General features: G+C 39.2%; 1 protein-coding gene across 3 annotated transcripts in view; it reads left to right on the top strand.

The window, feature by feature from the left end:
* ILRUN (inflammation and lipid regulator with UBA-like and NBR1-like domains) overlaps positions 1-26437 on the top strand; it is a 106082-nt gene that overhangs the window by 15625 nt on the left and 64020 nt on the right. For all 3 annotated transcript variants that reach the window (XM_061397968.1, XM_061397966.1, XM_061397967.1), the window contains exon 2: positions 25323-25477. In XM_061397968.1, the coding sequence (XP_061253952.1) occupies positions 25323-25477 (155 nt within the window). The remainder of the gene's footprint in view (positions 1-25322; positions 25478-26437) is intronic.

Here is a 26437-nt window from a genome sequence, read left to right as displayed (position 1 = left end):
ATTTGTGTGAGCCATTTGCATATTCAGGAAAATAGCTTATTAAATGCTTGCCTTTCCTCCAGTTTGTCTTTTAACATTGTTTATAATTTTTTAAAACCATGTAGCAGGTTTTTTTGGTGAATTTTTATGATGTTGAATCCAGCAGTCTTTTCCTAAGATTTCTGCTTAAAAATCCAACCCCTTACCTAATTGTTATATAATTATTCACATCTGTTTTCTTTATGATTGCATAATTTACTTATAAATCTTCTATACAGCTGAAATTTATTGGACAGTGTGCTGGGGTTGGTATCTAACATGTTTTTCAGATGATTAGTCAGTTTTCTCATTCATTGTGAAATTCACATCTTGCCTGAATGATTTGAAGTGCTGTGCTTATATGTATATTTGGGCTTGGTTTTGAGCTGCTGCTTCTGTTGTATTGGTGTGTATGTCTCATTCCCCAAAGGCAATCTTTTTAAATTCTTTAAACCGAATTTTGGGTTTTTACCACTCTATTGATTTTTTTGTTTTGACCATTATCTGTTGACTTTTATAGGGAGATGAGAATGTTACTTTGTGAGAGCCAATGTGGTGAAGAGCAAAGTTCAAAGCTTCTACTGTTTACTATCTGTGTGACCTTTGGCAAGTTATTTTATTCTCTCTGTGCCTTGGTTCCTTATATGTAAAGGATAATATCAGTTTATATCTGAGGATTGGATAAATATGTGTAAAGATTTAGAGCTGTACGCAGCACATGGTTATTTTTAGTTACATTAATCCTCTCTGATGCTCCCATTTTAATTATCTAAGTCAGTTTTCAGTGTTTGTTTTTTTTTTTTTTAACTATTTAAAATCCTCATTGACACTTGAGCCATTAGTGTGTTGGGATTCCTTTTCCTCTCCTGCACAATCCTTTGCTGCCATAAGGGGGATAATTGTCTTAATTTTTTGGTTTGCTCCGTCTTAGTTTTAAAATGCTTTATTTATTAAGTTCAGGTGTACAGCTCAGTTCAACATCTATACAACGTCTATATACAGGATATACAGAAAATTATATTTTTTTCTGTATAGGAGACAGATTTTAAAACTGAGTTATCCTCAAACTCTTTCCGTTCAGTCGCTCAAAGTCTACCAATTACAAACATCTTCTCAGTAGGTTGAGACGCTTCAGGTGTCCGCTCTCAGTTTTATCTTTGTGAAGAAGTCTCTTGCAGAGTGTTGGCCTACTGCACTGCAGAACTCTTGATCTGCTGCGTGTTCTCCCCTACTTTGTCAGAACCTCAGTTTCCCGGACCCTATTTGTAAACTTCCTATAGAGAGTGCTGCTGCTGCTGCTAAGTCGCTTCAGTCGTGTCCGACTCTGTGCGACCCCACAGACAGAAGCCCACCAGGCTCCTCTGTCCCTGGGAGTCTCCAGGCAAGAGCACTGGAGTGGGTTGCCATTTCCTTCTCCAATGCATGCATGCATGCTAAGTCACTTCAGTCGTGTCCAACTCTATGCGCCCCTATGGACAGCAGCCCACCAGGCTCCTCTGTCCACGGGATTCTCTAGGCAAGAATACTGGAGTGGGTTGCCATTTCCTTTTCCAATAGAGAATGTAGAGGAGATAAAATTTGACTTTCATATTCTGAAAACTATTTTACTCTGATGTTTAGTTTATACCCCAGGATTGTTTAGGTAGCAACTTGAAGATTAGAAATATTTTTCTCAGACTTTTGAAAGCATTGTGCCTTTATCTTGTGTTTTTCAGTGAAAATGTTGAAATGTGATGCTGACCTGGTGCTTTGTTCTTCGAATTCTGCGTTTTCCCTCTTTGGAAGCTTTTGGTAACTTAGCTGTGTCCCCAGTGTCCCGAAACTTGACAGTGATGCATTTCAGCCTGTGTTCTTGTACATCGGGCTTAGTTTTGGGGAGCCCTTTTAGTGTGGAAACTATTCTCTCTTGGAATATCTCTTATTTTTTCTTCTTCCAGTTTTATTGAGATTCGGTTAACATGTTGTTGTTTAGTCGATCAGTCGTATCTGACTCTGTTGGATCCCATGGACTGGAGCCTACCAGGCTCCTCCATCCATGGGATTTCTCAGGGAAGAGTACTGGAGTGGGTTGCCATTTCCTTCTCCAGGGGCTCTTCCTGACCCAGTGGATTAAACTCGTGTCTCCTGCATTGGCAGGCAGATTCTTTTACCACTGAGCCACCTGGAAAGCCCCTGGCTGACATACAGCACTGTATAAATTTAAGGTTTACAGCATAATGACTTCACTACATACATCATAAAATGATTATCACAGTAAGTTTAATAAACATCCATCATCTCATATAGATACAAAATTGAAATAGAAAAAAACATTTTTTCATGTGAGATAGCTCTTAGAATTTGCTCTCATGTATAACATGTGGCAGTGTTGATTATATTTATCATGTTGTACATTACATCCCTGGTACTTATTTATCATGTATCTGGAAGTATGTAGCTTTTGACTGCCTTCCTGCAATTCCTGCCTCTGCCTCTGGTAACCAAAAATCTGATCTTTTTAAGGAGTTATGTTTTTGAAGTATGATTGACCTACAGCAACACTATGTTAGTTCCTGTCATGCAACATAGTGATTTGATATTTCAGAATATTTTAAAATGATCAGCACAGTAAGTCTGGTAAGTGTAGTTATGGTATGTCACTGTACAAAGATGGCTACTCTCGATGCTCCTCACGCTGTACATTTCCATAACTGTGACTCATTTTTTTTGCACCTGAAAGTTCCTCTTAATCTCCCTCACGTATTTCTTCCCTCCGCTTAGCTGCTTCTCTCTTGCAACCACCTGTTTGTTCTCTCTGTATTTCTGTATTTTGTTCTGTTTGTCCATTTGTTTTTCTTAGATCTTAGAAATTTTCTTGAATTAATTCTTTGATTTCCTCCTCTTTATTTTCTCTGTTCTCTTTCTTTAGAATGCCTATTTTTCAGATACTGGATTTTTTGGTCTGGTCTTCTGTCTTTTTTTTTTTCTTTTTCTTTTCTCTTTTAATGAACTTTTGACAAAATTTTTGCTCTGCTTTCTGAGATCTTCTGAGAGTTGTTTTCTTCAAGTTGCCTTTTGTGTTGACTTGTTTTAGTTTTTTATATTACGTTTTACCTTAAGTACTTGTTTCTTAGCTATCTACTTTTATTTAAGAGTAGGACACAAAAGTAAATTGGAAGTTGTGGGCCAGACTGTAGGGTTTGTTAACTGAGGGCTTAACAGCTCCACCCATTTCCTCCAGGGTGGAGCACTCACCAGCTCTACAGTGCTTAGACTGTATTGGGGATCTGCGTTCTAATGCATAGTTTGGGCAAATAAATGCATTACTTCTGTTTTTATCCATGTCTTCACCTTCATGTGTAGGGTACTTGGTGCTCTTAGTTTCTCAACCTTTTGGGAATCCTGATCTTAAGTTGGATTGCTTTTCTGCTTGTTGTCACTGCTGACCCAGGAGGAGTCATCTGTTGCAGGTCAGCTAAGTCATTGACCACTTTGCTCCCTGCTTTCTAGCGACCCATGTGTTGCCTCCGCACTTGTTTATTTTGTCCTTGTGATTTTTCTGACTTTTCCCTCCAATTTTTCTTCATTCAGGCTGCTATAACAAAAATATAGACTGTGAGCTGGGAAGTCCAAGATCAGGGTGCCAGAAGATTGCATGTCTGGTGAGGGTCCTGGATTACAGATGGCTTTTCATTGTAACCTCATGTGATGGAAGGGGCAGACTCTCTAGGATGTCTTTTATAAGGACACTGATTCCATCCTCTGAGAGGGCTTTACCCTCATGACTGAATCACCTCGCAAAGGCTCCACCTCCTATTACCATCGCATTGGGAGTTAGGGTTTCACAGTGAATTGGGGCGGGGGCAAGGGCACAAGCATTCATTCAGTCTACAGCACAGTACTTAAATTTTAGGAGGCTTTCGGGAGAGAGCAGAGGCTAAAGTATGAAATTTTTAATTGGAAGCTGAAAAGAAGTATTGGATTTGCATCTAAAAATTTTTTATTTTGTTTTTTTATTCTTATGATTCATGTGATTGGATATGATATAAAGTTTCAGTATACAAGTTGAATAACCTATCAGGTAATGATGTGTATTTAGATAGCATTCATTCACTAAAATGGGTCTGCTTTTACCTGAAGGATAAAGAACAAACTACAAATGGTTATCACTGACTGTGAGATTATATAGTTGTTTATTTTCTTTTTTATACTTTAATTCTTTCTCACATTAATTTACAGATTTTCTGTAAAGAAAATGTATTGTGTAATTAGGAAAAATAATACCTAAAAGTAGAGAAAAATTTTTAATCACAGTCTCAGATAAAAACTGGACCTTGGTCCACTGTTTTTTCTTTTAAGCTAACCACTATTTTGAATTTATTTATAAACAGTGGTTTCCATATTAGTTTTTATTTTTGGCTGGGCTGGGGCTTCGTCGCTGCATGAGGGCTTTCCCTCGTCGCGCGCGAGGTCTTCTCTTGCTGTGGATTGTGGGCCGCAGGGTGAGTGGGCTTAGTAGCTGTGGGCCCCAGGCTTAGTTGCCCCGTGGGATGTAGGATTTTCCGGACTGGGGATTGAACTCCTGCCCTGGCAGGCAGATTCTTAACCACTGGGAATCCCTCTACTGTGTGCTTCTTTTATTTAATCCTAATCTTTTCAGAGTTGTGCTCTGTCCTTTTACTTCCTTTGGGAAATCTGCAGTTAAAAACTGATTTTGGGTAACTGTGTGCTTTGCAGAGTTCATTCTGGTCTATCCCCCAGCTTTTTATTTTGAAGACTTTCAGAACTACAGAAAAACTAGCACAATGATTACCTGTGTAATGGCCATTTTACCATGTCTGCTTTATTTTTACAGTATCTTTATTGAATATAACTTACATATCATAAGTTAACCCACTTAAAATAATAACTGAATGGTTTTTGGTAAGTCTACAGAACTGAGCCACTATCACTGCAGTCCACTTGTGTGATATTTTCATCATTTCCGTAACATTCGTCTACATGTTTATAATTCATCCCCATTCCTACTCCCAGCCTCAGGCAAACACTACTTTTTTTTCTGTCTCTGAATTGTTGCTTTTTCTTTACTTTTCATATGAACGGAAGCATATAATAAGTGCTCTTTTGTATGTGGCTTCTTTCACTTAGTGTTGTGTGGTGTTTATCCATGTTTTAGCACGTATCAGTATTTTTATTTATTTTCCATTTTATTATGTTGTAATTTTCCATTGTATTGATACATACCACATTTTGATTATCCATTTACCAGTTGATGGACCTTTGGATCTTTTCTTGCTTCTTGGCTATTATGAATAAAACTGCTATGAACATTGATTTGCAAGACCTTTTTATGTGTGTTTTAATTTCTTCTGGGTAGATACCTAGGAATTAACTGCCATTTTTTATTGTAAAGTTATGTTTAACTTTTTAAGAAATTCCCAAGTATCTTTTTCCAAAGCAACTATCATTTTACATTCCCGCCCGCAATGTATGGGAGTTCTTTCTCTGGATTTCATACTACTTTGCCCCCTTGAACCATCTGCGATAAATTGCAGTCATCGCCACATTTCACCCCTTAGTCCTTCAGTAGGTATTTTCTAAGAACGAGGGCATCATGCTGCATATCTGCAATGTCATTGTCACTGCCAAAGAATTTAGCCTGGAAATACTAGTGTTTTTCAAATACAGTTCATATCTAGATTTTCCTATTTTTTCCCCAAATGCCCTTTGAAACAATCCAGAATCTTCTCAAGCACCTCGTGTTATGTTAGGTTGTCATGTCTTTAATCTGGAACAGCCCCTCACCTTTACCATTTGCATGTTTTATGACCTTGGGTTTTTGGTGGTGTTTTCTCGGGGCGTGCTGCGCCGGGTCTGTGTTGCTTGTCTGGGCTTTCTCTCGTTGCGCTGAGCAGGGGCTACTCTCTGTTGTGGTGCTCAGGCTTCTAGCGTCAGCCACTTCTGTTGCAGAGCGCAGGCTCTAGAGTGCGGCTCAGTAGTTATGATGCAGGGGCTTAGTTACTCCCCAGCAAGTGGAGTCTTCCCGGACCAGGGATCAAACCCATGTCCTCTTCATTGACAGGCAGTTTCATATCTACTGCACCACCAAGGAAGTCCAACATTGACATTTTTTAAGAGTTCGGGTCAGTTGTCCTCTTGAGTGTCCCATATTGTTGACTAATGTGTTTCCTCATGGCCAAATTAAGGTTAATAAGCATTCTGTTGTTAGAAATAATAACAGATGATTCTGTGTCTTCTGTTACATCTACTGTTTGTTCCATTATTGGGCTAAATTTGAGTATTTAGTTGTTTAAGACAGTGTGTATCTGTTAACTGTCCTTTGTAATTAATAAGTAATCTGTGAGAGACTGTGAGAATATCCCTTTTCCCAGCAATCTTTAGTATCCATTGATGTTTTAGTATCCATTGATGATCCTTGCTTGGGTTGTTTACTGCCAGGTGATTGCAATAAGATAAATTTTCTGAATTTTCAATTCTGTTGTTCCTTCTGTGTATATTGGTTGGCAGTCTTTTCTGAAGATACAGCTTTTTTTTTTTTTTTTTTTTTTTAACGTGGTCAATGAGGCCTTTCAGAAATTTAGTGGGAAATGCAGTCTAAACCTTGTTTCAGAGGTTTGAAGGAAAAGATTGCTTTTTTAAAAAAACTAACTTATTTTTATTGAAGGACAATTGCTTTACAGAATTTTGTTTTTTTCTGTGAAACCTCAACATGAATCAGCCATAGGTATACATATTTCCCCTCCCTTTTGAACCTCCCTCCCAGTCCCACCCCTCTAGGTTGATACAGAGCCCTGGTTTGAGTTTCCTGAGCCATGCAGCAAATTCCTGTTGACTATCTATTTTACATATGGTAATGTAAGTTTCCATGTTACTCTTTCCATACATCTCACCCTCTCCTCCCCTCTCCCCATGTCCGTAAGTCTATTCTCCATGTCTGTTTCCTCCATTGTTGCCCTGTAAATAAATTCTTCAGTACCATTTTTCTAGATTCCGTTAAATGTGCGTTAGAATATGATATTTATCTTTCTCTTTCTGACTCACTTCACTCTGTATAATAGGTTCTAGGTTCATCCACCTCATTAGAACTGACTCAGATGCGTCCCTTTTTATGGCTGAGTAATATTCCATTGTGTGTATATACCACAGCTTTTTTATCCATTCATCTGTCGATGGGCATCTAGGTTGCTTCCATGTTCCAGCTATTGTAAATAGTGCTGCAAAGAACAATGGGATACATGTGTCTTTTTCAATTTTAGTTTCCTCAGGGTATATGCCTAGGAGTGGGATTGCTGGGTCATATGGTGGTTTTATTCCTAGTTTTTTAAGGAATCTCCATACTGTTTTCCATAGTGGCTATATCAATTTACATTCCCACCAACAGTGCAATAGCATTTCCTTTTTTCTCCACACCCTCTCCAGCATTTATTGCTTGTAGACTTTTTGATGAGTGGGCATTCTGGCCGGTGTGAGGTGACATCTCACTGTAGTTTTGATTTGCGTTTCTCTAATAATGAGTGATGTTGAGCATCTTTTCTTGTGTTTGTTAGCCATGTATATGTCTTCTTTGGAGAAGTGTCTGTTTAGGTCTTTTTCCCACCTTTTGATTGGATTGTTTGTTTTTCTGGCATTGAGTTGTATGAGCTGCTTATATATTTTGGAAATTAATCCTTTGTCAGTTGTTTCATTTGTTATTATTTTCTCCCATGCTGAGGGTTGTCTTTTCACCTTGCTTATAGTTTCCTTTGCTGTGCAAAAGGTTTTCAGTTTAATCAGGTCCCACTTGTTTACCTTTGTTTTTATTTCCATTACTCTAGGAGGTGAATCATAGAGAACCTTGCTTTGATTTATGTCATTGAGTGTTCTGCCTGTGTTTTCCTCCAAGAGTTTTATAGTTTCTGGTCTTACATTTCGGTCTTTAATCCATTTTGGGTTTATCTTTGTGTGTGGTGTTAGGAAGTGTTCTCATCTCATTCTTTTACATGTAGCTCTCCAGCACCGTTTTCCCAGCACCGTTTATTGAAGAGACTGTCTTTGTCCCAGTGTATATTTTTGCCTCCTTTGTCAAAAATAAGGCACCCATAGGTGCATGGGTTTATTTCTTTTTTTTTTTTTTTTTTTGCATGGGTTTATTTCTGGGCTTTCTTTCTTGTTCCATTGGTCTATATCTCTGTTTTTATGTCAGTACCATACTGTCTTGATGACTATAGCTTTGTAGTATAATCTGAAGCCAGGGAGGTTGATTCTTCTTTCCAGCTCCATTCTTCTTTCTCAAGACTGCTTTGGCTATTTGGGGTCTTTTGTGTTTCCATATGAATTGTGAAATTTTTTGTTCTACTTATGTGAAAAAATGCCATTGGTAATTTGATAGGATCACATTGAATCTGTAGATTGCATTTGGTAGTATAGTCATTTTCACAGTATTGATTCTTTCTCCCCAGGAATATGGATACTGCTAATTTTTAAATGGGACTTAACCAGAGTTATAAAGGATTTTATGATGAATGAAGCAGATTTTGGTTACTTGTCTTAATAGTGTGGAGCTGAACATATTTACCTTGACCTCAGCTATAGAGGATCCAAAGAAGCAGTACCAGAGAGAGAGATCTGCTTGACCTTTGTGAAGCTTGAGAAACATATACTTTTTCATTGTGTTTGCATTGATTGGAGATGTTTGCTTTTCTGTCTTTGAGAGACCACTCTTTTTAGGGAAAAATCAGAACAAGTTACAGAAAGTTTTTTCCTGAGTTTTTGTTAGTTTTTCTTTGTGAAGCAAATTAGTTCCCCCTCCCCACCCCATGTTTCTTTGAATAGTTTTGTGATTTTTTTTTGTTTGTTTGTTTTTTTTTTTTTTTGGTAGTAATTTAACTGGTGGTAATTATGTAGTATCATGCAAAGTAGCTATTTTTAAAAATCCTTTTCTTCTGTAACGTAGAAGAAATGCCATAGTTGGATGAGCCGCCCAAACCTGACTGTTCTCCTGTGCAGATGGTTGCCCAGACGTGAGAACATTAAGAATACTTGAGACTGTTGTAAGGACTTTTACAGGAAATATTCTCTCCATGTTGTCTTCCTTGTTTGTTCTCAGTGGGTTGTTACTAAAGATGGCACCAATTTGTGACACTTTATACTTTTGTTTTATTTGTTCATAAAAGAAAAAGGGGCCTGGTCCTGTCAGGTTTGTGAGTTGTGACAAAATCTGCCTTTTCCCAAGTTCTGTCCAATTTAATTTAGTCTTCCAGCTCTAAGTATGTAGCTTTTTAAGGTACCTATCCCACATGTACCAGAGAACAGCCAAATATAGCCAGAGTATTTGGAGATGTGTTGGCTGCAGAATGAGCAGAGTAGACATTAAGACCACGAGACGTTATTTGGTAGTGATAACGTTGCATTGGCATTGTTCATCATATTACATAGGACTTGGTCAAGTTTTATTAAGATTCATAAGGTACGGTCATTTTTGGAGGTGAATAGGCTGAGGCTTACTGTTGTGTTCTCCAAAGATGGTTTGGTCAATGTAGTTCTTGTAGCACACCATCAGGAAATCTCTAGGCAGGACATATAAGATTGGTGTGGAGCCTTTTAGTCAAAAGTATAGATAGAAGACTTCCCTGTAGCTCATACGGTAAAGAACCTGCCTGCAATCAGGAGACCTACCTGGGTTCAATCCCTGGGTCAGGACTGGAGAAGGTAATGGCAACCCACTCCTGTATTCTCACTTGGAGAATGCCATGGACAGTGGAGCCTGGGGGGTTACAGCCCATGGGGTCTCAAAGAGTTGGGCACAACTGGGCAACTAAGTGTGCGTACACACACACACACACACACACACGTAAAAGATGTGTGATTTCTTTTTGAAGGCCCTTCATTCCTTTGCTCTATATGCAGCAACAACAGCTAGATTTGAGAGTGGAATGTTGGTTTAAAATTTGGCTTTGTGGCACTTTTAAAAAAATAATAAAAGTAGTACCTTTTAGACACATTTCTGACTAGGTTGTAGGGTAAGACACATTTTAACCATTACTGGCCTATTCTAAGTTCCTTGTGAGGTAAACACTTCTGAAAACCATACTTAATTACAGATTTACCTGATCATTCTGTAACTGCTGCCTTAAATTATGTGCCAAAGAAAGTTTCATGAACAACAATAAGCCACAAATGCTTTGTTTATGAAAATAGTTTTGTCTGAATCGTGTTTTGTGTTTGTCATTCTGGGACTTTTTGGGTGTCATACACTTTCACGTCTACTTTGGGCTTGACTCCAGTATCTTCAGAATTGCAGTTAGCACTGAACCTAGCGATTGTTGACCTTTTTAGGAAGTATCCACGACAGTTACATAGCCGAGGGTGGGGGACAGAAGCAAGAAAGATGGGAGTTATTTCTAAATGTGCATCTTTAATGGGTAATTGAGTTCTTGAGAGCACAGCTATGATGAAGGAAATGACTCAGCAGAAAATAGCAGCTTTTTATTTGTAACATTTCTTTATTTTTTTTTACATTCATAGTTTCCTTGTATGATATACATTTTCAAACACATGTTAACAGTAAATTAGCAAAACTAATACAGCAAATAACCATTGTATTAATTTTTTCCTGTTTTTTGTTAATGAATTACCACAAATTTAGTGGTTTTAAAAAACACCAATTTATAATTTCACAGTTATGGAGTTCAGAAATGCAAAATGAGTCCCACTGGGTTACAATTAAGGTGTATCAGGGCTGTGTTCTTGTTGCTGCTGCTGCTGCTGCTAACCTTGCTGGAGAATTCAAATTCATGTCTTTGCCTTTTACCACTTCAGGGGCCACATACTGCCCCATGGCCTATGGCCTCATTTCTCCATTTTCAAAGCCAGCATGTCAGGTGGCTCCTTCTCACACTGCTTTCTCTCTGCTTCTCTCTGTCAGTTCCCTCTTCTGTGCTTAAGGAAGTGATTACATTGAGTTCACCTGGATAATCCAGGATAATGTTCCTATGTCCAGGTCACCTGATTAGCATTCTTAATTCTGCTGTGCCATTAACATATGTATACATTGCAGGCATTCGGACTTTATTGGGGTGATGAAAATGTTCTGAAACATGACGATTGTTTTATACTTCAGTAACTTTACTAAAAATCATTCAATTGTGCCGCTGAAATGAGTATTTTATGCTGCCTAAGTTGTACTTCAAAAGAGTTGTTTTTATAACCTTTCTGTGCTCTCCGTTCCTTATAGGAATAAGTCCAAATTTCTTAATGAAACACATTGGTTTCATCCTAATAATTTAAAAAATTGTGGTAAAATACATGTAACATAGAATTTATTATCTTAATGGTTTTTAAGTGTATAGTTCAGTAGTGTTAAGCATGTTGTACAGTTAATCTCCAGAACCTTTTTATCTTGCAAAATGGAAACTCTGTACCCATTAAACAATAACTCCTCATTTCCCCCTTCCTTTTGCCCCTGTCAGTCAGCATTCTACTTCCCGTTTCTGTTAATGACTACTCTAGATACTTATGACTACCATTAATATTGTATTTGTCTTTTTTGGTGACAGCTTATCTCTAAGCATAATATCCTCAATGTTTACCCATGTTTCAGCATGGTACAGTTTTTCCTTTTGAAGGTCGAGTAATATTCCACTGTATGTATATACCACATGTTGATAGACATGTGTTTCCGCCTTTTGGCTGTTGTAAATAATGCTGCTGTGAACATGGATGTGCACATTTCTTTTTGTGACTGCTTTCAGGCTGCTGCTGCTGCTAAGTCGCTTCAGTCGTGTCCGACTCTGTGCAACCCCATAGACGGCAGCCCACCAGGCTCCCCCGTCCCTGGGATTCTCCAGGCAAGAACACTGGAGTGGGTTGCCATTGCCTTCTACAATGCATGAAAGTGAAAAGTGAAAGTGAAGTCGCTCAGTTGTGTCCGACTCTTTGCAGCCCCATGGACTGCAGCCTACCAGGCTCCTCCGTCCATGGGATTTTCCAGGCAAGAGTACTGGAATGGGGTGCCATTGCCTTCTCTGCTTTCAGGCTGGGACAGCTTAAAGTAAGAGAACAATGAAGTTTGCCAAATTGATTGCGTCTTCCTTTCATGAATGATTTGTCTGTAGCATGCAGTGCTGTTTGACAGTATTGTACCCACAGTAGAACTTCTTTCACAATTGGGAGTGAGTCCTCTCAACCCTGCCATTGCTTTATCAAGGAAGTTTATGTAATAATCTAAGTCCTTTGTTGTCATTTCAGCAATCTCTGCAGCATCTTCACTTGGAGTAGATTCCATTTCAGGAGCCACTTTCTTTGCTCATCCCTAAGAACCTCATTGGTCCAAGTTTTATCCTGAAATTGCAGCAGTTGAGTCACATCTTAAGGCTCCGTTTCTCGTTCTCTTGGTACATCCACCACACCTGCAGTTACTTCCTTCACTGAACCCCTCCACAGTCATCCATGAGGGTTGCAATCAGCTTCTTCCAAACTCTTGTAAATGATGGTAGTTTGACTTCCTCCCATGAATCACAAATGTTCTTAATGGCATCTAGAACGGTGAAGCCTTTCCAAAATGTTTTCAATTGCCTTTGACTGTATTCACCAGAGGAATCACTATCTGTAGCAGCTGTAGCCTCAAAAATGTATTTCTTAGAGAATAAGACTTGAAAATGGAAATGACTCCTTGATCTATGGCTACAGAGGGATGTTGTGTTAGAAGGCATGAAAACGACGTTAATCTTGTTGCACGTCTCCATCAGAGCTCTTGGGTGACCAGGAGCATTGTCAATGAGCAGTAATGTTTTGAAAGGAATCTTTTTTGAGCAGATCTCAACAGTAAACCATATTGTAAACAGATGTTCAGCCATCCAGGCTTTGTTGTTGCTTTACAGAACACAGGCAGAGTAGGTTTAGCGAAGTTCTTAAGGGCCCTAGGGTATTTGGAGTGGTACAGAAACATCAACCTCCACTTAAAGCCACCAGCTGCATTGGCCCCTGCGAGAGTCAGCTTCTCATTTTGAAGCTTTGAAGCCACGCATTGACTTCTCTCTAGCCACTAAAGTCCTAGGTGGCATCTGCTTCCATTATAAGGCTGTTTCATTTGCATTGAAAATCTAGCCACTTTCATGAATTTTCTTATCTAGATCTTGTGGATAACTTGCTGCAGCTTCTGCATTAGCACTTGCTCCCTCCAGGACCTTGCACTTTTATATTAAATGGAGATCACATCTTTTCTTAAACTTCAAAACCAACCTCTGCTAGCTTTAGCACTTTTCTGCAGCTTCCTTACCTCTGTCAGTCTTCATGGAGCTGAAGAGAGTTAGGGTCTTGCTCTGGGTTATGTTTTGGCTTTAGAGAATGCTGTGGCTGATTTCATCTTCTGTCTACACCACTCTAACTTTCTCCACATCAGCAATAAGGCTGTGTCACTTTCTTATGATTTGTGCGTTCACTGGCGTGCTCTTTTTCATTTTGTTGAAGAACTTTCCCTTTGCTTTCACAGCATGGCTGTTTGGTGCAAGAAGCCTGGCTTCTGGCGCTCTTGTATTTTGACATGCTTTCCTTACTGAGCTTAATCATTTCTAGCTTTTAAAGTGAGAGATGTGTGACTCTTCCTTTCACTTGAACACTTAGAGGCCACAATCTAATTTCAACAGTGTATCTCAGAATAAGGAGATCCAAGGAGAAGGGAGAATGACTGGCTGGTGGAGTGGTCAAAACACACACCCTTACCAATTAACTTTACAGCTTATGTGGGCACAGTTCATGTTACAATAGAAATATCATAGATCACTGATCTCAAATGACCATAACAAATATAGCAATGGAAGAGTTCGAAATATTTGTAAGACTTACCAAATGGGATACAGAGACACAAAGTGAGCAAATGCTGTTGGAAAAATGTACTGATAGACTTGCTTGCCACAGACATTTTTTGAGGGGTATGAAATAGAAAAGAATAGCTTTATTGCTTTGCCAGGCAAAGGGATCCTGCCTTGAAAACTGTGGGTCCCAGTGGTGGAGAATTTGATGAGCAGTTTTATAGCCACTGTTCAGGGGTGGGGTTGCTGATAAGATCAAAGATCAGGTGTGCACAGGGCCTGCACTCCAGTCTGGCCTCAGGTAGTCTGATGGGTTTCTGTGGTTCCTAAGCTGGCCTCAGATAGTCTTTTTCAAGAGCTTCTCTGTTCCTGGCCTCAGGTGGTCTTCTCTGGTATGAAGAATACTGACATCGCTGACATCGTCCATTCGTCTGTGGTTTTAGTCCTGCTGTAGGACTTAATGAAGCTTAGGTTCTTGATGTCTGGTGGCAGAAAGAATTCAGTGAGAGGCAAAGTGATAGGTAAGAAGTGGATTTATTTAGAGAGAAACACACTCCACAGAAAGAGGGTAGGCCATCTCAGAAGGTGAGAATAGCCGCCACAAACTTGCAGTTTGTAAAAAGGCAACTCTAGGGACTTGCCTGGTGGTCCAGTGGTTAAGAGTATGCCTACCAATGCAGGGGACATGGGTTTGGTCCCTGGTCCAGGCAGATTCCACAGGCTTTGGGTTAACCAAGTCCATGTGCCACAACTGCTGAGCCTGTGCTCTAAAGCCTGCAAGCCACAACTCCTGAAACCCGCACATTGTAGAGCCCAGGTACCACAAGAGGAGCCTGGGCACGGCAGCTAGAGAAAGCAGGGACAAAGACCCAGCGCAGCCATAAATATGTAAATTAAGTCACAGTCTTCAAAAAGAAAAAGCAATTATATCTGTAAAGCACAATAAATGAAGATATGCCAATACTTCCAGTATACAGTTGTGAGGAAAATGTGGTAAAAGGAAAGGAAAAATACAGTTGACTTTTTAATAATGCAGGGGTTGGGGTGCAGACCTGTCTTGCAGTGGAAAATCTATGTATAACTTATATAATTTGACTCTCCATATCTGCTTTTTCCAAGCTGTGGATTCTACCAGTCTCAGATCATGTACTATTTACTATTGAAAAAAATCTAATTATAGTGAACATACTCAATTTGCCTCATGTTGTTCAAGGGTCAACAGTACTATATTTGGTCACTAGTGTATTCTGTTCAAACAAAGATTTATTGAGCACCTTCTATATGCCAGGCAGATACAAGCAGGGGGATACAAGCAGGAAGAAGTGTGCACCATCTTCTGTAGGGCAGGAGCAGGAAGAAGTGTGCACCATCTTCTGTAGGGCAGGAGCAGTAAAATACAGTCAGTAAGTCTTGCGGTCACCTGTTGACTCATTTCATTGGCAGAGAACTAAAAGCCTTGGCCTGCCTTCTCCCAGAAAGACTCCACATGTCTGATATTTTTCTTGCATCCTTGAGAGGAGCACAGGAGATACAGGGACAGGGTGGGAGAGAGGTCCTTTATGAGGCCATGCTGCTTAGCTTTCCCCTTCCAGTGAGCTGCTACTTTGGGGGCCTAGGGCTTGATGAGGAGTATAGTAATTATAGGCACCTCTATAATTATAGAGCTCTTTTAAAAACTTAAATTCATTGCTTATCCATTTCATATTCAAACATCCCCTTTGATAAATGACCAACTCCAGTAATAATATAATCAGATTTGAGTCTCCTGAGATTGCTAAAGAGAATTGCTAGCATTGGGTTAAGTCCCTTAGCTCTCCTTACCACTTCAGGTTAAAGGTTTCTATTCAGGGCATGGATGCATAATTCTGGATTTTGAGCTTTCTCAAATCTGTGGAATGTCACTCCCTTTAAAATTTCCCCTCTCCCCAGCTGTGTTTCTTTCAGATATGTTTCATAATGAAGGGAGGAGATGGCAGGTTGGGGGACCCTGGGAGAAGTTTCGAAAGGGGCTATCTATATTGTATTCATCAGGGTCTCACAGTTTTCTTGATACAGAGAATTCTTGCCCTGAAATTCAGCATAAATCTCTTAATTACCTGACCATTAGTAGTTTCAGGTCTCTGACTTTAGGCAGAAAGTTATATTCTTATCTTGTATGTCATACTTGCCTTTGGAAAGCCAGACTGGATTGTCTTGAAGAACTTTACTCAAGTTTGCCCAGTGTTCTGTGGGCAGTTTCCTTTTATTGTCCAAGCTCCTAAGACTTCATCTAGCTTTGGAGTATGTATGGAGTGTAACCAGTCACTTTGCGACATAACAGGACTGCCGTCTTGCTAAGCCAAGACAGAGGGAGCCCATTTCTTCCTACCTCACCATGACTTTGTTATATATTGTGGATTTCTAACTTTTGTAATACTTTAGTCTTGTCTCAGTTAGGACTTTATTGGAGAGAATGGAACTCTGTCTTAAACTAGTCTGAATAAAAATGAGAATTAATAACGATACAAAAGTATCTTAGAACCTAACTTAGCAATTCTTTTAGGCTTCAGAAACAACCAGAACCAGAGACTTGAATGTTGTTAGACCTCTTTTTCTGGCTGTTTGTGAGTGTGTGGTGTTCTGTGTGCCTTTGGAGATTCTCTCCCTGTATCTGAAATGCCCCTTCACCCCCTTTCTTTAGATGGTTAAACAGTTCATTGGGGGTACTGTTTTGATGTTACCTAGCTGATGATGCTTTCCCTAATGTCCTAAGTTGGAGAAGGGTATTTTCTGTACTTTTGTAGTTCTTGGTTAGGTTTCCTCTCTGAAATTTACTTCATTGAATAGTGATCATGTTTCCACATCTTTTTCTTTTTTGATATTAACCTTTTTTTTCTTTAAACTTGGCGCTGTCTTCTTGTGGCACGCAGGCTCTTTGGTGCGGGGTCTTCTCTAGCTGCGGCACGCTCAGGCTTCTCTGCGTGCAGCTCGCAGACTTCTCTTGTGATGCACGGGCTCTAGGGTGCATGCACTCAGTTGTGGCATGCTGGCTGTCTAGTTGTGGTGCTTGGTATCTTAGTTCCCCAGCCAGGAATTGAACCTGTGTCCCCTGCTTTGGAAAATGGATTCTCAACCACTGGACCTCCAGGGAAGTCCCCCAAATCTTTCTTAACAGACTTTGTGTTCCTTGGTAGCAAAGACTTTGTCTTATTTATCTACTGTTCTAGTACCTAGAGTCATGAATGAGTGAAAATTTAACGAAAAGAAATACAGGAGAAGTAAATACTATCTATAGTTATTGATTGGCAGTTAGGGAAAGGTTTTTATGCTGCTAATTTAGTTTGATTCTGAACATAACTGTTGTTGGTTCTTTCAGCCCTGGAAACTGTGTTTGGGAGTGGGATGTGTCTCTCAGTTGCTCAGAGCAGAAGCGCACTGCGCTCGAGTCACGGCGAGGTGCATAGTGCGTCGCAGCTTGTCCCCGCTCGGTTTCCGAGGGCTGAGCTTTTCCGTTTATTGCCCTTGCAACCGAAGTGTCACCACTGGCTAGCTAGGATCACACAGAGGGCGAAATCCCACTCACACCCAAGAGGCTGTCCAGGTTTTTGTTCTATTAAAAATATTTGATCTTCTTTAACACATGGGGCTGGTGCAACTGGATAACCACAGACAAAAGAATGAAGTTAGACCCTCTGCCTCACTCTTTATACAAAAATTAAATAAAAAATGAATCAGTGACCTAAATAAAAGTAAAATAATAAAACTATTAGAAGAAACATAGGGATAAGTCTTCATGACCTTGAATTTGGCTACTGATTCTTAGATTTGACATCAGAGTCACGTGCAATAAAAGAAAAACTGGATAAATTAGACTGCAATAACAAAAACAAACTTCGTGTTGCATCAGAAGACTTTATCAAGAAAGTGAAGACACTCAGCATAATGGGAGAAAATATTTGTAAATCTTATATCTAATAAGGTTCTAGTATCCAGAATATGTAAAGAACTCTTTCAACTGCACAATAGAAAGACAAGCAGCCCAGTCACAAAAATGAACAAAGGATTTGAATAGATGTTATTTCCAAAGAGGATATACAAATAGCCAACAAGTACATGAAAAGTTGTTTATTGCTCATTAAGAAAATGAAAATCAGAACCACAGTCAGACACCACTTCACACCCACTAGTGGTAGTCGCTTAGTCATCTCCGACTGTGACCCTATGGACTGTAGCCCACTGGGCCCCTCTGTCCATGGGATTCTCCTCCAGTCATGAATTCTGGAGTGAGTAGCCATTCCCTTCTCCAGGGAAATCTTCCTAACCCAGGGACTGAACCCGAGTCTCCTACATTGTAGGCAGATTCTTTACCGTCTGAGTCACCAGGGAGTCACCCTAGAATGGCTCTAATAATAGAAAAAAGAAGTATTGTGAGGATGTAGAAAAATAGAAACACTTATACATTGTTGATAAAAATGCAAAATGGTTCAGCTGATGTGAAAAACAGTATGGTGGTTTTTCAAAAAAGTTAAACAGAAGAATTACACGTGACCCAGAAGTTCTACTCTTGGGTATATATCTGAAGAAATGAACACATATGCCCACCCAGACATTTGTGTATGAATGTTTATAGCAGTAATAATCAAAAGGTAGACACAATCCAAATGCCCATCAACAAATGAATGGATAGTCAAAATGTAGTATATACATATAATGGAATATTGTTAGGCCATAAAAAGGAATAAATACTGATCAACATGCTACCATTTGGGATAAATCTCAAAAATATTATGCTAAGTGGAAGAAGCCAGACATAGAAGGTTGCACATATTGTGTCATTCCTTTTATTTACATAAATTATCCAAAATAGACAAATTCATAGAGACAAAACAGATTTGTAGTTGTCAGGGGATGGAGAGGAAGGAATAATGAGAAATGATTACTTAATGGGTATGTGGTGTTTATCTCAAATGATTTAAAAGTTTGAAAGTAGAGGTAGTTGCAAATCCCTGTGAATAAAATAAATACCATTGAATTATATTTTATCCTTTAAAGTACGTAGCCTGAAACTGCATACTTATAATCTGAAACAGTGCCACTGCCTTGGGTTTTCATGCAGAATGCTAGTTTTTTACTTTCTCTTTGGAAGCAGTATAGCTGCTGCTGTTAGAAGGACCAGTTCTAAAAAGTTTAAGAATTAATGGGCCAGTAAATAGCCAGGAAAAGAAGGATGAAGAAACAATCTTGGACTTGGCGAGGGCTCTAAGAAGTGGGTAAACAGTGGTGTGACCTTTGCTGCTCCTCTTAATAAAATCTTTCCCTAGTTCTTTCTTCCTGTCTTCACATATTAAATAGTGTCATCTGTTAGTTAACTTTTAGGTTTGAAAATATTTGAGCCTTCTTTAGTTCAGCTTCTGTTCCCTACCTGCATTCATCTTTGTTTTAATAAAATTCTCAGTTTCTTCGAGGCCTTAACATTATTGAGAGTCACATTTTTTGCCCCTCATTTTGGTCTTCCACACAAGAGGCTTGTTGAGTTGATGTTGGAAAGCCCTGGTAAGAACTGCCACCTGTTTTGCTGACCCTTTTTCTAGTCAGGTTTTCTCAGTCATTCAGGATAGTGAGGTCTTCTGGTTCCTGCTAGGCCTGTGCCTTGAGAGCAGGGTCGTTGACACTCTATAGGTGAGAGAGACTTCTTGAAGTTCTGAGTAAGTATTGCTTGAAGCCTGAAGATGCTGCTGTTCATGTTTAACTGGATTGATTCATTATTCTGATTTCCCAATTTATGTCCAGATTGTATGGATAGTTTTCTTTTTTTTTTTTCTTACAAGTAATTTGAATCCTTTTCAGTTTCTTGTTCAGAGAGGAAAAGGAAAGATATCTAATTTTATTTTGCTGAAAATCTGAGCTAATACTTGGACTTCTGGCATTCCTTCTTAAATTCTGATTTCCTAGTTTTTTTAACTGTTTTCTTTTACTCCTGTATTTTTGGGATGATGTTCCTGATGTATATTCAGTATATTGATTTTTCTTCATAAGACTGTTAATCTGACTTATGTTTGTATAAATAGTACAAAAATAAATCTTCTGTGTTTGTGAATATATACACAATTAGACATTTGACCACTTTCAAAAATTTGGCTTAATGAGATGTTATAATTAGCTGATTTATAGAATTCATGATGGTACTTAGTATGTTCTTAAGAAAATAAGATGTTCAGAGCATTGGTAGATAATTGGAACATTCTGGATAAGTTAAAAGATATAGATAGACGTGTGCAAGTTATTTACCTGTCGGTGTGTCTGTGGCCTCATCTATAAAATGAAGGTTGGACAGTATCACTTCTGAGTTACAGAATTGTGTTTCATCAGAAAACACATATCAGCACTACCAGATTCATCTACTCCAATCAGGTTAACTTGATTATCAGTGTGGTTGAAACTGTGTTGTGCACCAAGCCCATTTTTTTTTTATCCCCAGATGGAAAAGCTGCCTTGGGCTGATAAGCATCAGTGTGAGAGATAGTTGCAGTTACCCTTGTTTGAGTCCCTGGTTTGCTGCAGACTGCTGGGCTTTATAATGGAGAGGACCCTTGCCTGTAATGGGTGTCTTTTCTGTCCAAGGCTGAGTGCCTTGCACATGGATAAATGTTCGTTAATTAAATGTCTGCCAACCTAAGGCATTGGCATTTACACACATTGCCTCATGCAGTCTTCACAGCCCACCTTGTAACACCAACTTTGTAATATAAAATATAAGCCAAACTTACCATAAAAAACTCAGTTTTGTACATGAGTAAACTGACACAGATGATTAGCCACTTGTTCAAAGCCCCACAACCAGGGATTAGGAGCTTCCTCTAAATAAAGCCATTTAAAATTTTACCTTTTTATAATGAAATGGGATCTAATAAAAAACTTAAAACTTTTCCACAGGAAGGAAGCCATAAATAAATTGAAAAGACAGCTGATGGACTGGGAGAAAATATTTGCAAACAATATACTGACAAAGGCTTAATTTCCAAAATACACACAGAGTGCATACAACTCAATAATAAAAAAACCAAACCCAATGGAAAAATGAGCAGACTATCTAAATAGACATTTCTTCAAAGAAGACAAACGGATGGCCAGTAAGCACATGAAAAGATGCTCAGTATTGCTAATTATTAGAGAAATGCAAATCAAAACCACAGTGAGGAATCACCTCACACCAGTCAGAAAGGCCATCATTAAAAAGTCTACAAATAACAAGTGCTGTTGAGGGTGTGGAAAAAAGCGAATCCTTCTGCACTGCTGCTGTGAATATAAATTAGTGTAAGCTCTTCCATAGAGACAATTGGAGATTCCTTAAAAAACTAAAAATAGAGTTGCCACATGATCCAACAATTCCATTTCCATGCCTGTATCGGGAGAAAACTAGTAAGATACGTGCACCCCCATGTTCATCGCAGCACTGTTCACAATAGCCAAAATATGGAAGCAGCCTAATTGTCCATCAACAGATGAATGGATAACAAAGATGTGGTGAATATATATAATGGAATATCACTCAACCATAAAAAGAATGTAATAATGCCACGTTCAGCAACATGGATGCACCTGGAGATTATCATACTGATCAAAGTAAGTCAGAAAGGCAAATAACAAGTGATATTACCTACATGTGGAACCTGAAACACCTGAAACATGATCCAAATGAATTTATTTACAAAACAGGCTCACAGACATAGAAAGCAAACTTATTGTTACCAAAGGAGAAAAGGGGGTGCAGAGGATATAAATTTAGGAGTTTGGGATTAGCAGATACACACTACCAGATGAACAGCAAGGCCCCACTGTAGAGCACAGGGAGCTATATTCAATATCCTGTGATAAACCATAATAGAAAAGAATATAATAAAGAATATATTTGGATCACTTTGCCGCACATCAGAAACCAACACAACATTGTAAATCAACTTCAGCTCAGTTGTGTCTGACTCTTTGCAACCCCATGGACTGCAGCACGCCAGGCTTCTTGCCACCAGCTCCCGGAGTTCACTCAAACTCATGTCCATAGAGTCAGTGATGCCATTCAGCCATCTCATCCTCTGTCCTCCCGTTCTCCTTCTGCCTTTAATCTTTCCCAGCATCAGGGTCTTTTCTGATGAGTCAGTTCTTCACATCAGGTGGCCAAAGTATTGGAGCTTCGCATCAGTCCTTCCAATGAATATTCAGGATTGATTTCCTTTAGGATTGACTGGTTTGATCTCCTTGCAGTCCAAGGGACTCTGAAGAGTCTTCTCCAACACCACAGTTCAAAAGCATCAATTCTTCAGCACTCTGCTTTCTTTATGGTCCAACTCTCATATCCATACATGACTCCTGGAAAAACCATAACTTTGACTAGATGGACCTTTGTCAGCCAAGTAATGTTTCTGCTTTCTAATATGCTGTCTAGTTGGACATATCAATAAAAATAAAGTAAAATAAAAATTGAGCATTTTAACCATTTTAAAGTGCATAGTTCTGTGGCATAAAGTATATTCACGATGTTATGTAATCATCACCATCACCCATCTTCTTCGCCTGTGCCTTTTTTCCGCTTGTTACACTGCTCCCCTTCGTTCTTTAGGCACCTTTAACTTTGAGATCAGAGTAAAAACTTTTCTTGAGCGAAGACACTGAAGGAGCCCGGAGGTTTAAACTTGCAGGCTGGGCTGAACACTGCATGGTGTCCGGGTTTCTTTCCCATGTCTTCAACCATCTGTGTTGCACGTGGAGTTTCTTGTTGCCTAATAGTAGTTGAGCATGTTGTTTTAAGCAGGAGTGCATGCTATCATGTTTGCTTATTCTCACACTGAATTGGAGCTGTTTAAGTCTGTTCCTCCTGTTCCTTGGCCCAGGGAGGCAGTGATCTAAATGGTCTAAGCGCTGATGGGGGCTGTGTACCTGCCCTGTGGGTTAGGGAACTGCCAGGCTAATGTCCTCTCTTTCTGCCTTGTACTTGGGAAATGATTATGCTTTGTCATCCTTCACTCTTTCCTGCCAGGAGACTAGTTCTCTACTTTCAGTTTCACTTTGGGGTTTAAAAATGTTTCTTAATCTTTCTCTGGCTGAGTTCTCTGGATAATATAGGTACAAGTAAGCAGTTTTGTTGGCTTGGCTGTGGGTTAAGTAGGAATGTGTGAAAAAAGGTTTGAGGAGTGGGGTGGATCTGCCTAAGTAGAGTAACTGGACTTTTCCACTTGTTCGTGTTTCTGCTATGCTGGTCTCAAAGTCCTGTCTGATAGCAGGCACAGCCAAGTGGTGAAATATGACACAGGCTGAATATGAGAATTGGCAGTTGTCCTGAGTGCACAAATAGTTTCTTCGCTCCCAAGCATATTTTACAGCGAAGTGAACAGAAAACAATTCAGGCTGTCTGCCTGAGACCTTTGGCAAAAAAAAATTATCTTTATGAAAAGGTGGACAGTTAAAAAGTTTTCAGAAGAACAAAATACAAATTCGGCCTCTTTTTCTTTCCCTCATTTTATGTCTGATCTCTAAACGTAAGGCTGATTCCAGACATACTCCTGAGTCTGTTAGTGAGTGGTAGGATCTGGGACTCCCTAAGTTCGACCAGTCACATATTCTTCACTTTAGATAAGTACCAACTAGATAAGGAAGTTGCTGGAAAGACTGAAGCCCAAGCTTTCCTATTGAATGGTCAAATAAACAGGCACAGTTTGGACCCTCACCCAGCTCTGCTCCATGTAAATTTTATCTGGCACACACGTGACAGGCCAGCATTTGGTGGTAATGTAATTCCGGTCATTACTCACTAATACTGCAGGCCACCGTTGCATGGGACTTGACCTGAGGTAGCTCCTCTAAATATAGCCCTCCTTTCTGGCAGCTGCAAACACCTGGAAGAGTAGGCAGGCCCTCAGCAGAAAGCATTTGCTGTTAACAGCATGTGTGTTGGGCAGTTGTGTACCGTCAGGCCTTACATCATGCTATGTTTATGCATAATTAAAAACAACCCACTGGGTCCGTTGGCTTATGCTCGGGTTATATTTGGAAAAATGCTCTTTGTGTTTTTCCTTGGGGACTGGGGATGATGTCACTAGTTTGAGGAGGACCATAAGAGAAGCAGTTAATGTAATTACCAACAATTTCTTTAATGAACACAGCTTACTTAACTTAGTGGCCTTTGGTTTCTGCCACTGATGAGCCAAGCTGTCAGCTGTATGATTCTGTTCAGTTAGGGACTGGTTTGTATGCTTGGTAGTTCCTTCTCATTAGGAAGTTTATAAGTAATTAAAAAAAACACCAACATTTACAAAATTGTGCTTCTAAAAAGAAGCTGCACATGGCTCGTGAAAGTGTAAAAGATACTTGTGTGCTCAGTTACTCAGTTGTGTCTGACTCTTTGCAACCCCATGGACTGTAGCCAGGCTTCTCTGTCCATGAAATTTTCCAGACAAGAATACTAGAGCGAGTTGCTGTTTCCTGCCCCAGGGGATCTTCCTGACCCAGGAATTGAACCTGCATCTCTTGCACATCACTGCGCCACCTGGAAAGCCCCAAAAGATATTTAACCTCTCATGAAAAGAGAAAACCATTTTCAGACCTCACCAAGATCTTGTTTTTCACCCATCAGATTGACAGAAATACAAAATGTTAGAGAAGTATTGTTAATGAATGGGGAAATAGACATTCCATACGTTCATGGTGAGAGCATTCACTAAGTGTATAACTTTTTATTGAAGGAAGTTTAGATATATCTATTAAAGCCACAAATAATACCTGTGTGTGTGTGTGTATGGAAAAGAAGAGATGAGATAGGTATTTTTCATCGTATGAAGCTTTTTTAAAACTTTGTTATTTTTGGTTGTGCCAGGTCTTTGTTGCTGTTCCAGCTTTTCTCCAGTTGCAGAGAATGGGGGCCACTCTTGAGCTGTGGTGTGTGGGCTTCTCATTTCAGTGGCCTATGTTGTTGCAGAGCACAGGCCCTAGAGTGTGGGATCAAAACTTGTGCAACACAGGCGCCCTGCGGCATGTGGGATCTTCCTGGATGTAACCCACGTCCCTTGCATTGACAGGCAGATTCTTAACCACTGGACCACCGTGGAAATCCCCAGTGTATTAAACTTTGTGAACCAAGTATTGCCTTTTTAAAAAATGAGAATTTTCTTTAATGGAGCTTCCTTGAAGTTTAGTCACATCTATGGAGGACTCTTTTAATTGACTTTCTTAGCCATACTTGCTGTCCTTATGGGTAAAAGGGGAACTTCTCACATTGTTGCTGATGGTGCTAATAATGCTTACTTTCTATGTGGGTACCTTGTGAAGAAAGTATTGCACAAGTTTGTTGGTCCTTGTGTTTTTTCCTGTTGTTCCTAAGCCAGAATCAACGACTCTGAAGATTAACATACTAGGAGCCATCTGTATACCTTCTTTATACAGGTTCTATAACATGGCCTAAGAAAACAGGCCTAGTTTTCTTTTGTTTGACAATTAGATTATATGCTCTGGAGAGGACTGAAGTCGTTTGCCTTTTCTTTTTATTTGTAGGAACCTACAAGCAGCAATTGGCGCATATTATGACTTTGAGAGCCCAAACATCAGTGTACCCTCCATGTCCTTTGTTGAAGATGTCACCATAGGAGAAGGGGAGTCGATACCTCCTGATACTCAGTTTATAAAAACATGGCGGATCCAAAATTCTGGTAAATGTATAAAGAGCAATCTTCCCTTGCCCAGTTTTCTTTTCTTAGCAGTTAAAAGAAACAAGGAAATGTTTTAGCTTAAATTATGTGATTGTGTAACTCTTTTTTTCCTTATACATGATGTAGCATTTTCTTGTACTGGTATGATGACCCAAACACCAATAAAATATTCCGTAGATTAGGAAGAATTTCGGTCTTGACATTTAAACACAATTCAATATTCTTTTGATACCAGGAGCTAGGCATGTGTTGGTTGTGGTATTGTCTCCACAAGTATAGCTCTACTCCATCGTTTTATTTCTGCTCTAATTAATCTTCCAGTTATTTCCAGCATGCTAGAGAAGGTACATCCTTGAAAAGAACAAGGTAGCTAGAGTTGTGAGCATCTGCTCTTTTGAAAGCTCATTTCTTTGCAACCACAAGGATTATTCTGTCTGAAATTTTCATCGAGCTATCTATCTGAGCTGTTATCATCACTTTGAAAAATAGGGTAAGAAGTGTACCAATTTGCTCAGAATAGAAAAGATGGAAAGATTGAGAAGTTGCTTTTTTAAAGAATTATTGATTGTTTTGACTTACTGCTGACTTAAGAAAAATTCAGCATAAATTAATTATGGTTCTTTGAAAATAATGTCTGATAACTTGTTACATTCTTTTCAAATGACTTTTAAAATTTGAATGAGTTTATTAGCATGTCTTATTCTATCCAGTAACAATTTATGCTGACTAGGTGAGGATGCTTTAACTTCCTTATTATTGAGTGTTTACAAAAGAAATTCTGAGAGATGGAAAGTTTTCTAAAAGTACAAAAGGAGTATTTAGCTAAAATTTCTTGGTGTGGGGGATCCCTGTCTAGCATGGTAATAGTAATGGTAATCTGATGTGAAATCATAGAAAACTCTGAGGACTCAAACCTTTTGTTGGACGCTGTTTACTTCTCAGTTCTTTATACTTCAGTTT

Source organism: Bos javanicus, chromosome 23, assembly GCF_032452875.1.
Source record: "Bos javanicus breed banteng chromosome 23, ARS-OSU_banteng_1.0, whole genome shotgun sequence".
NCBI classification, from domain to species: Eukaryota; Metazoa; Chordata; class Mammalia; order Artiodactyla; family Bovidae; genus Bos; species Bos javanicus.
This window is presented reverse-complemented; position numbering and strand designations above follow the sequence as displayed.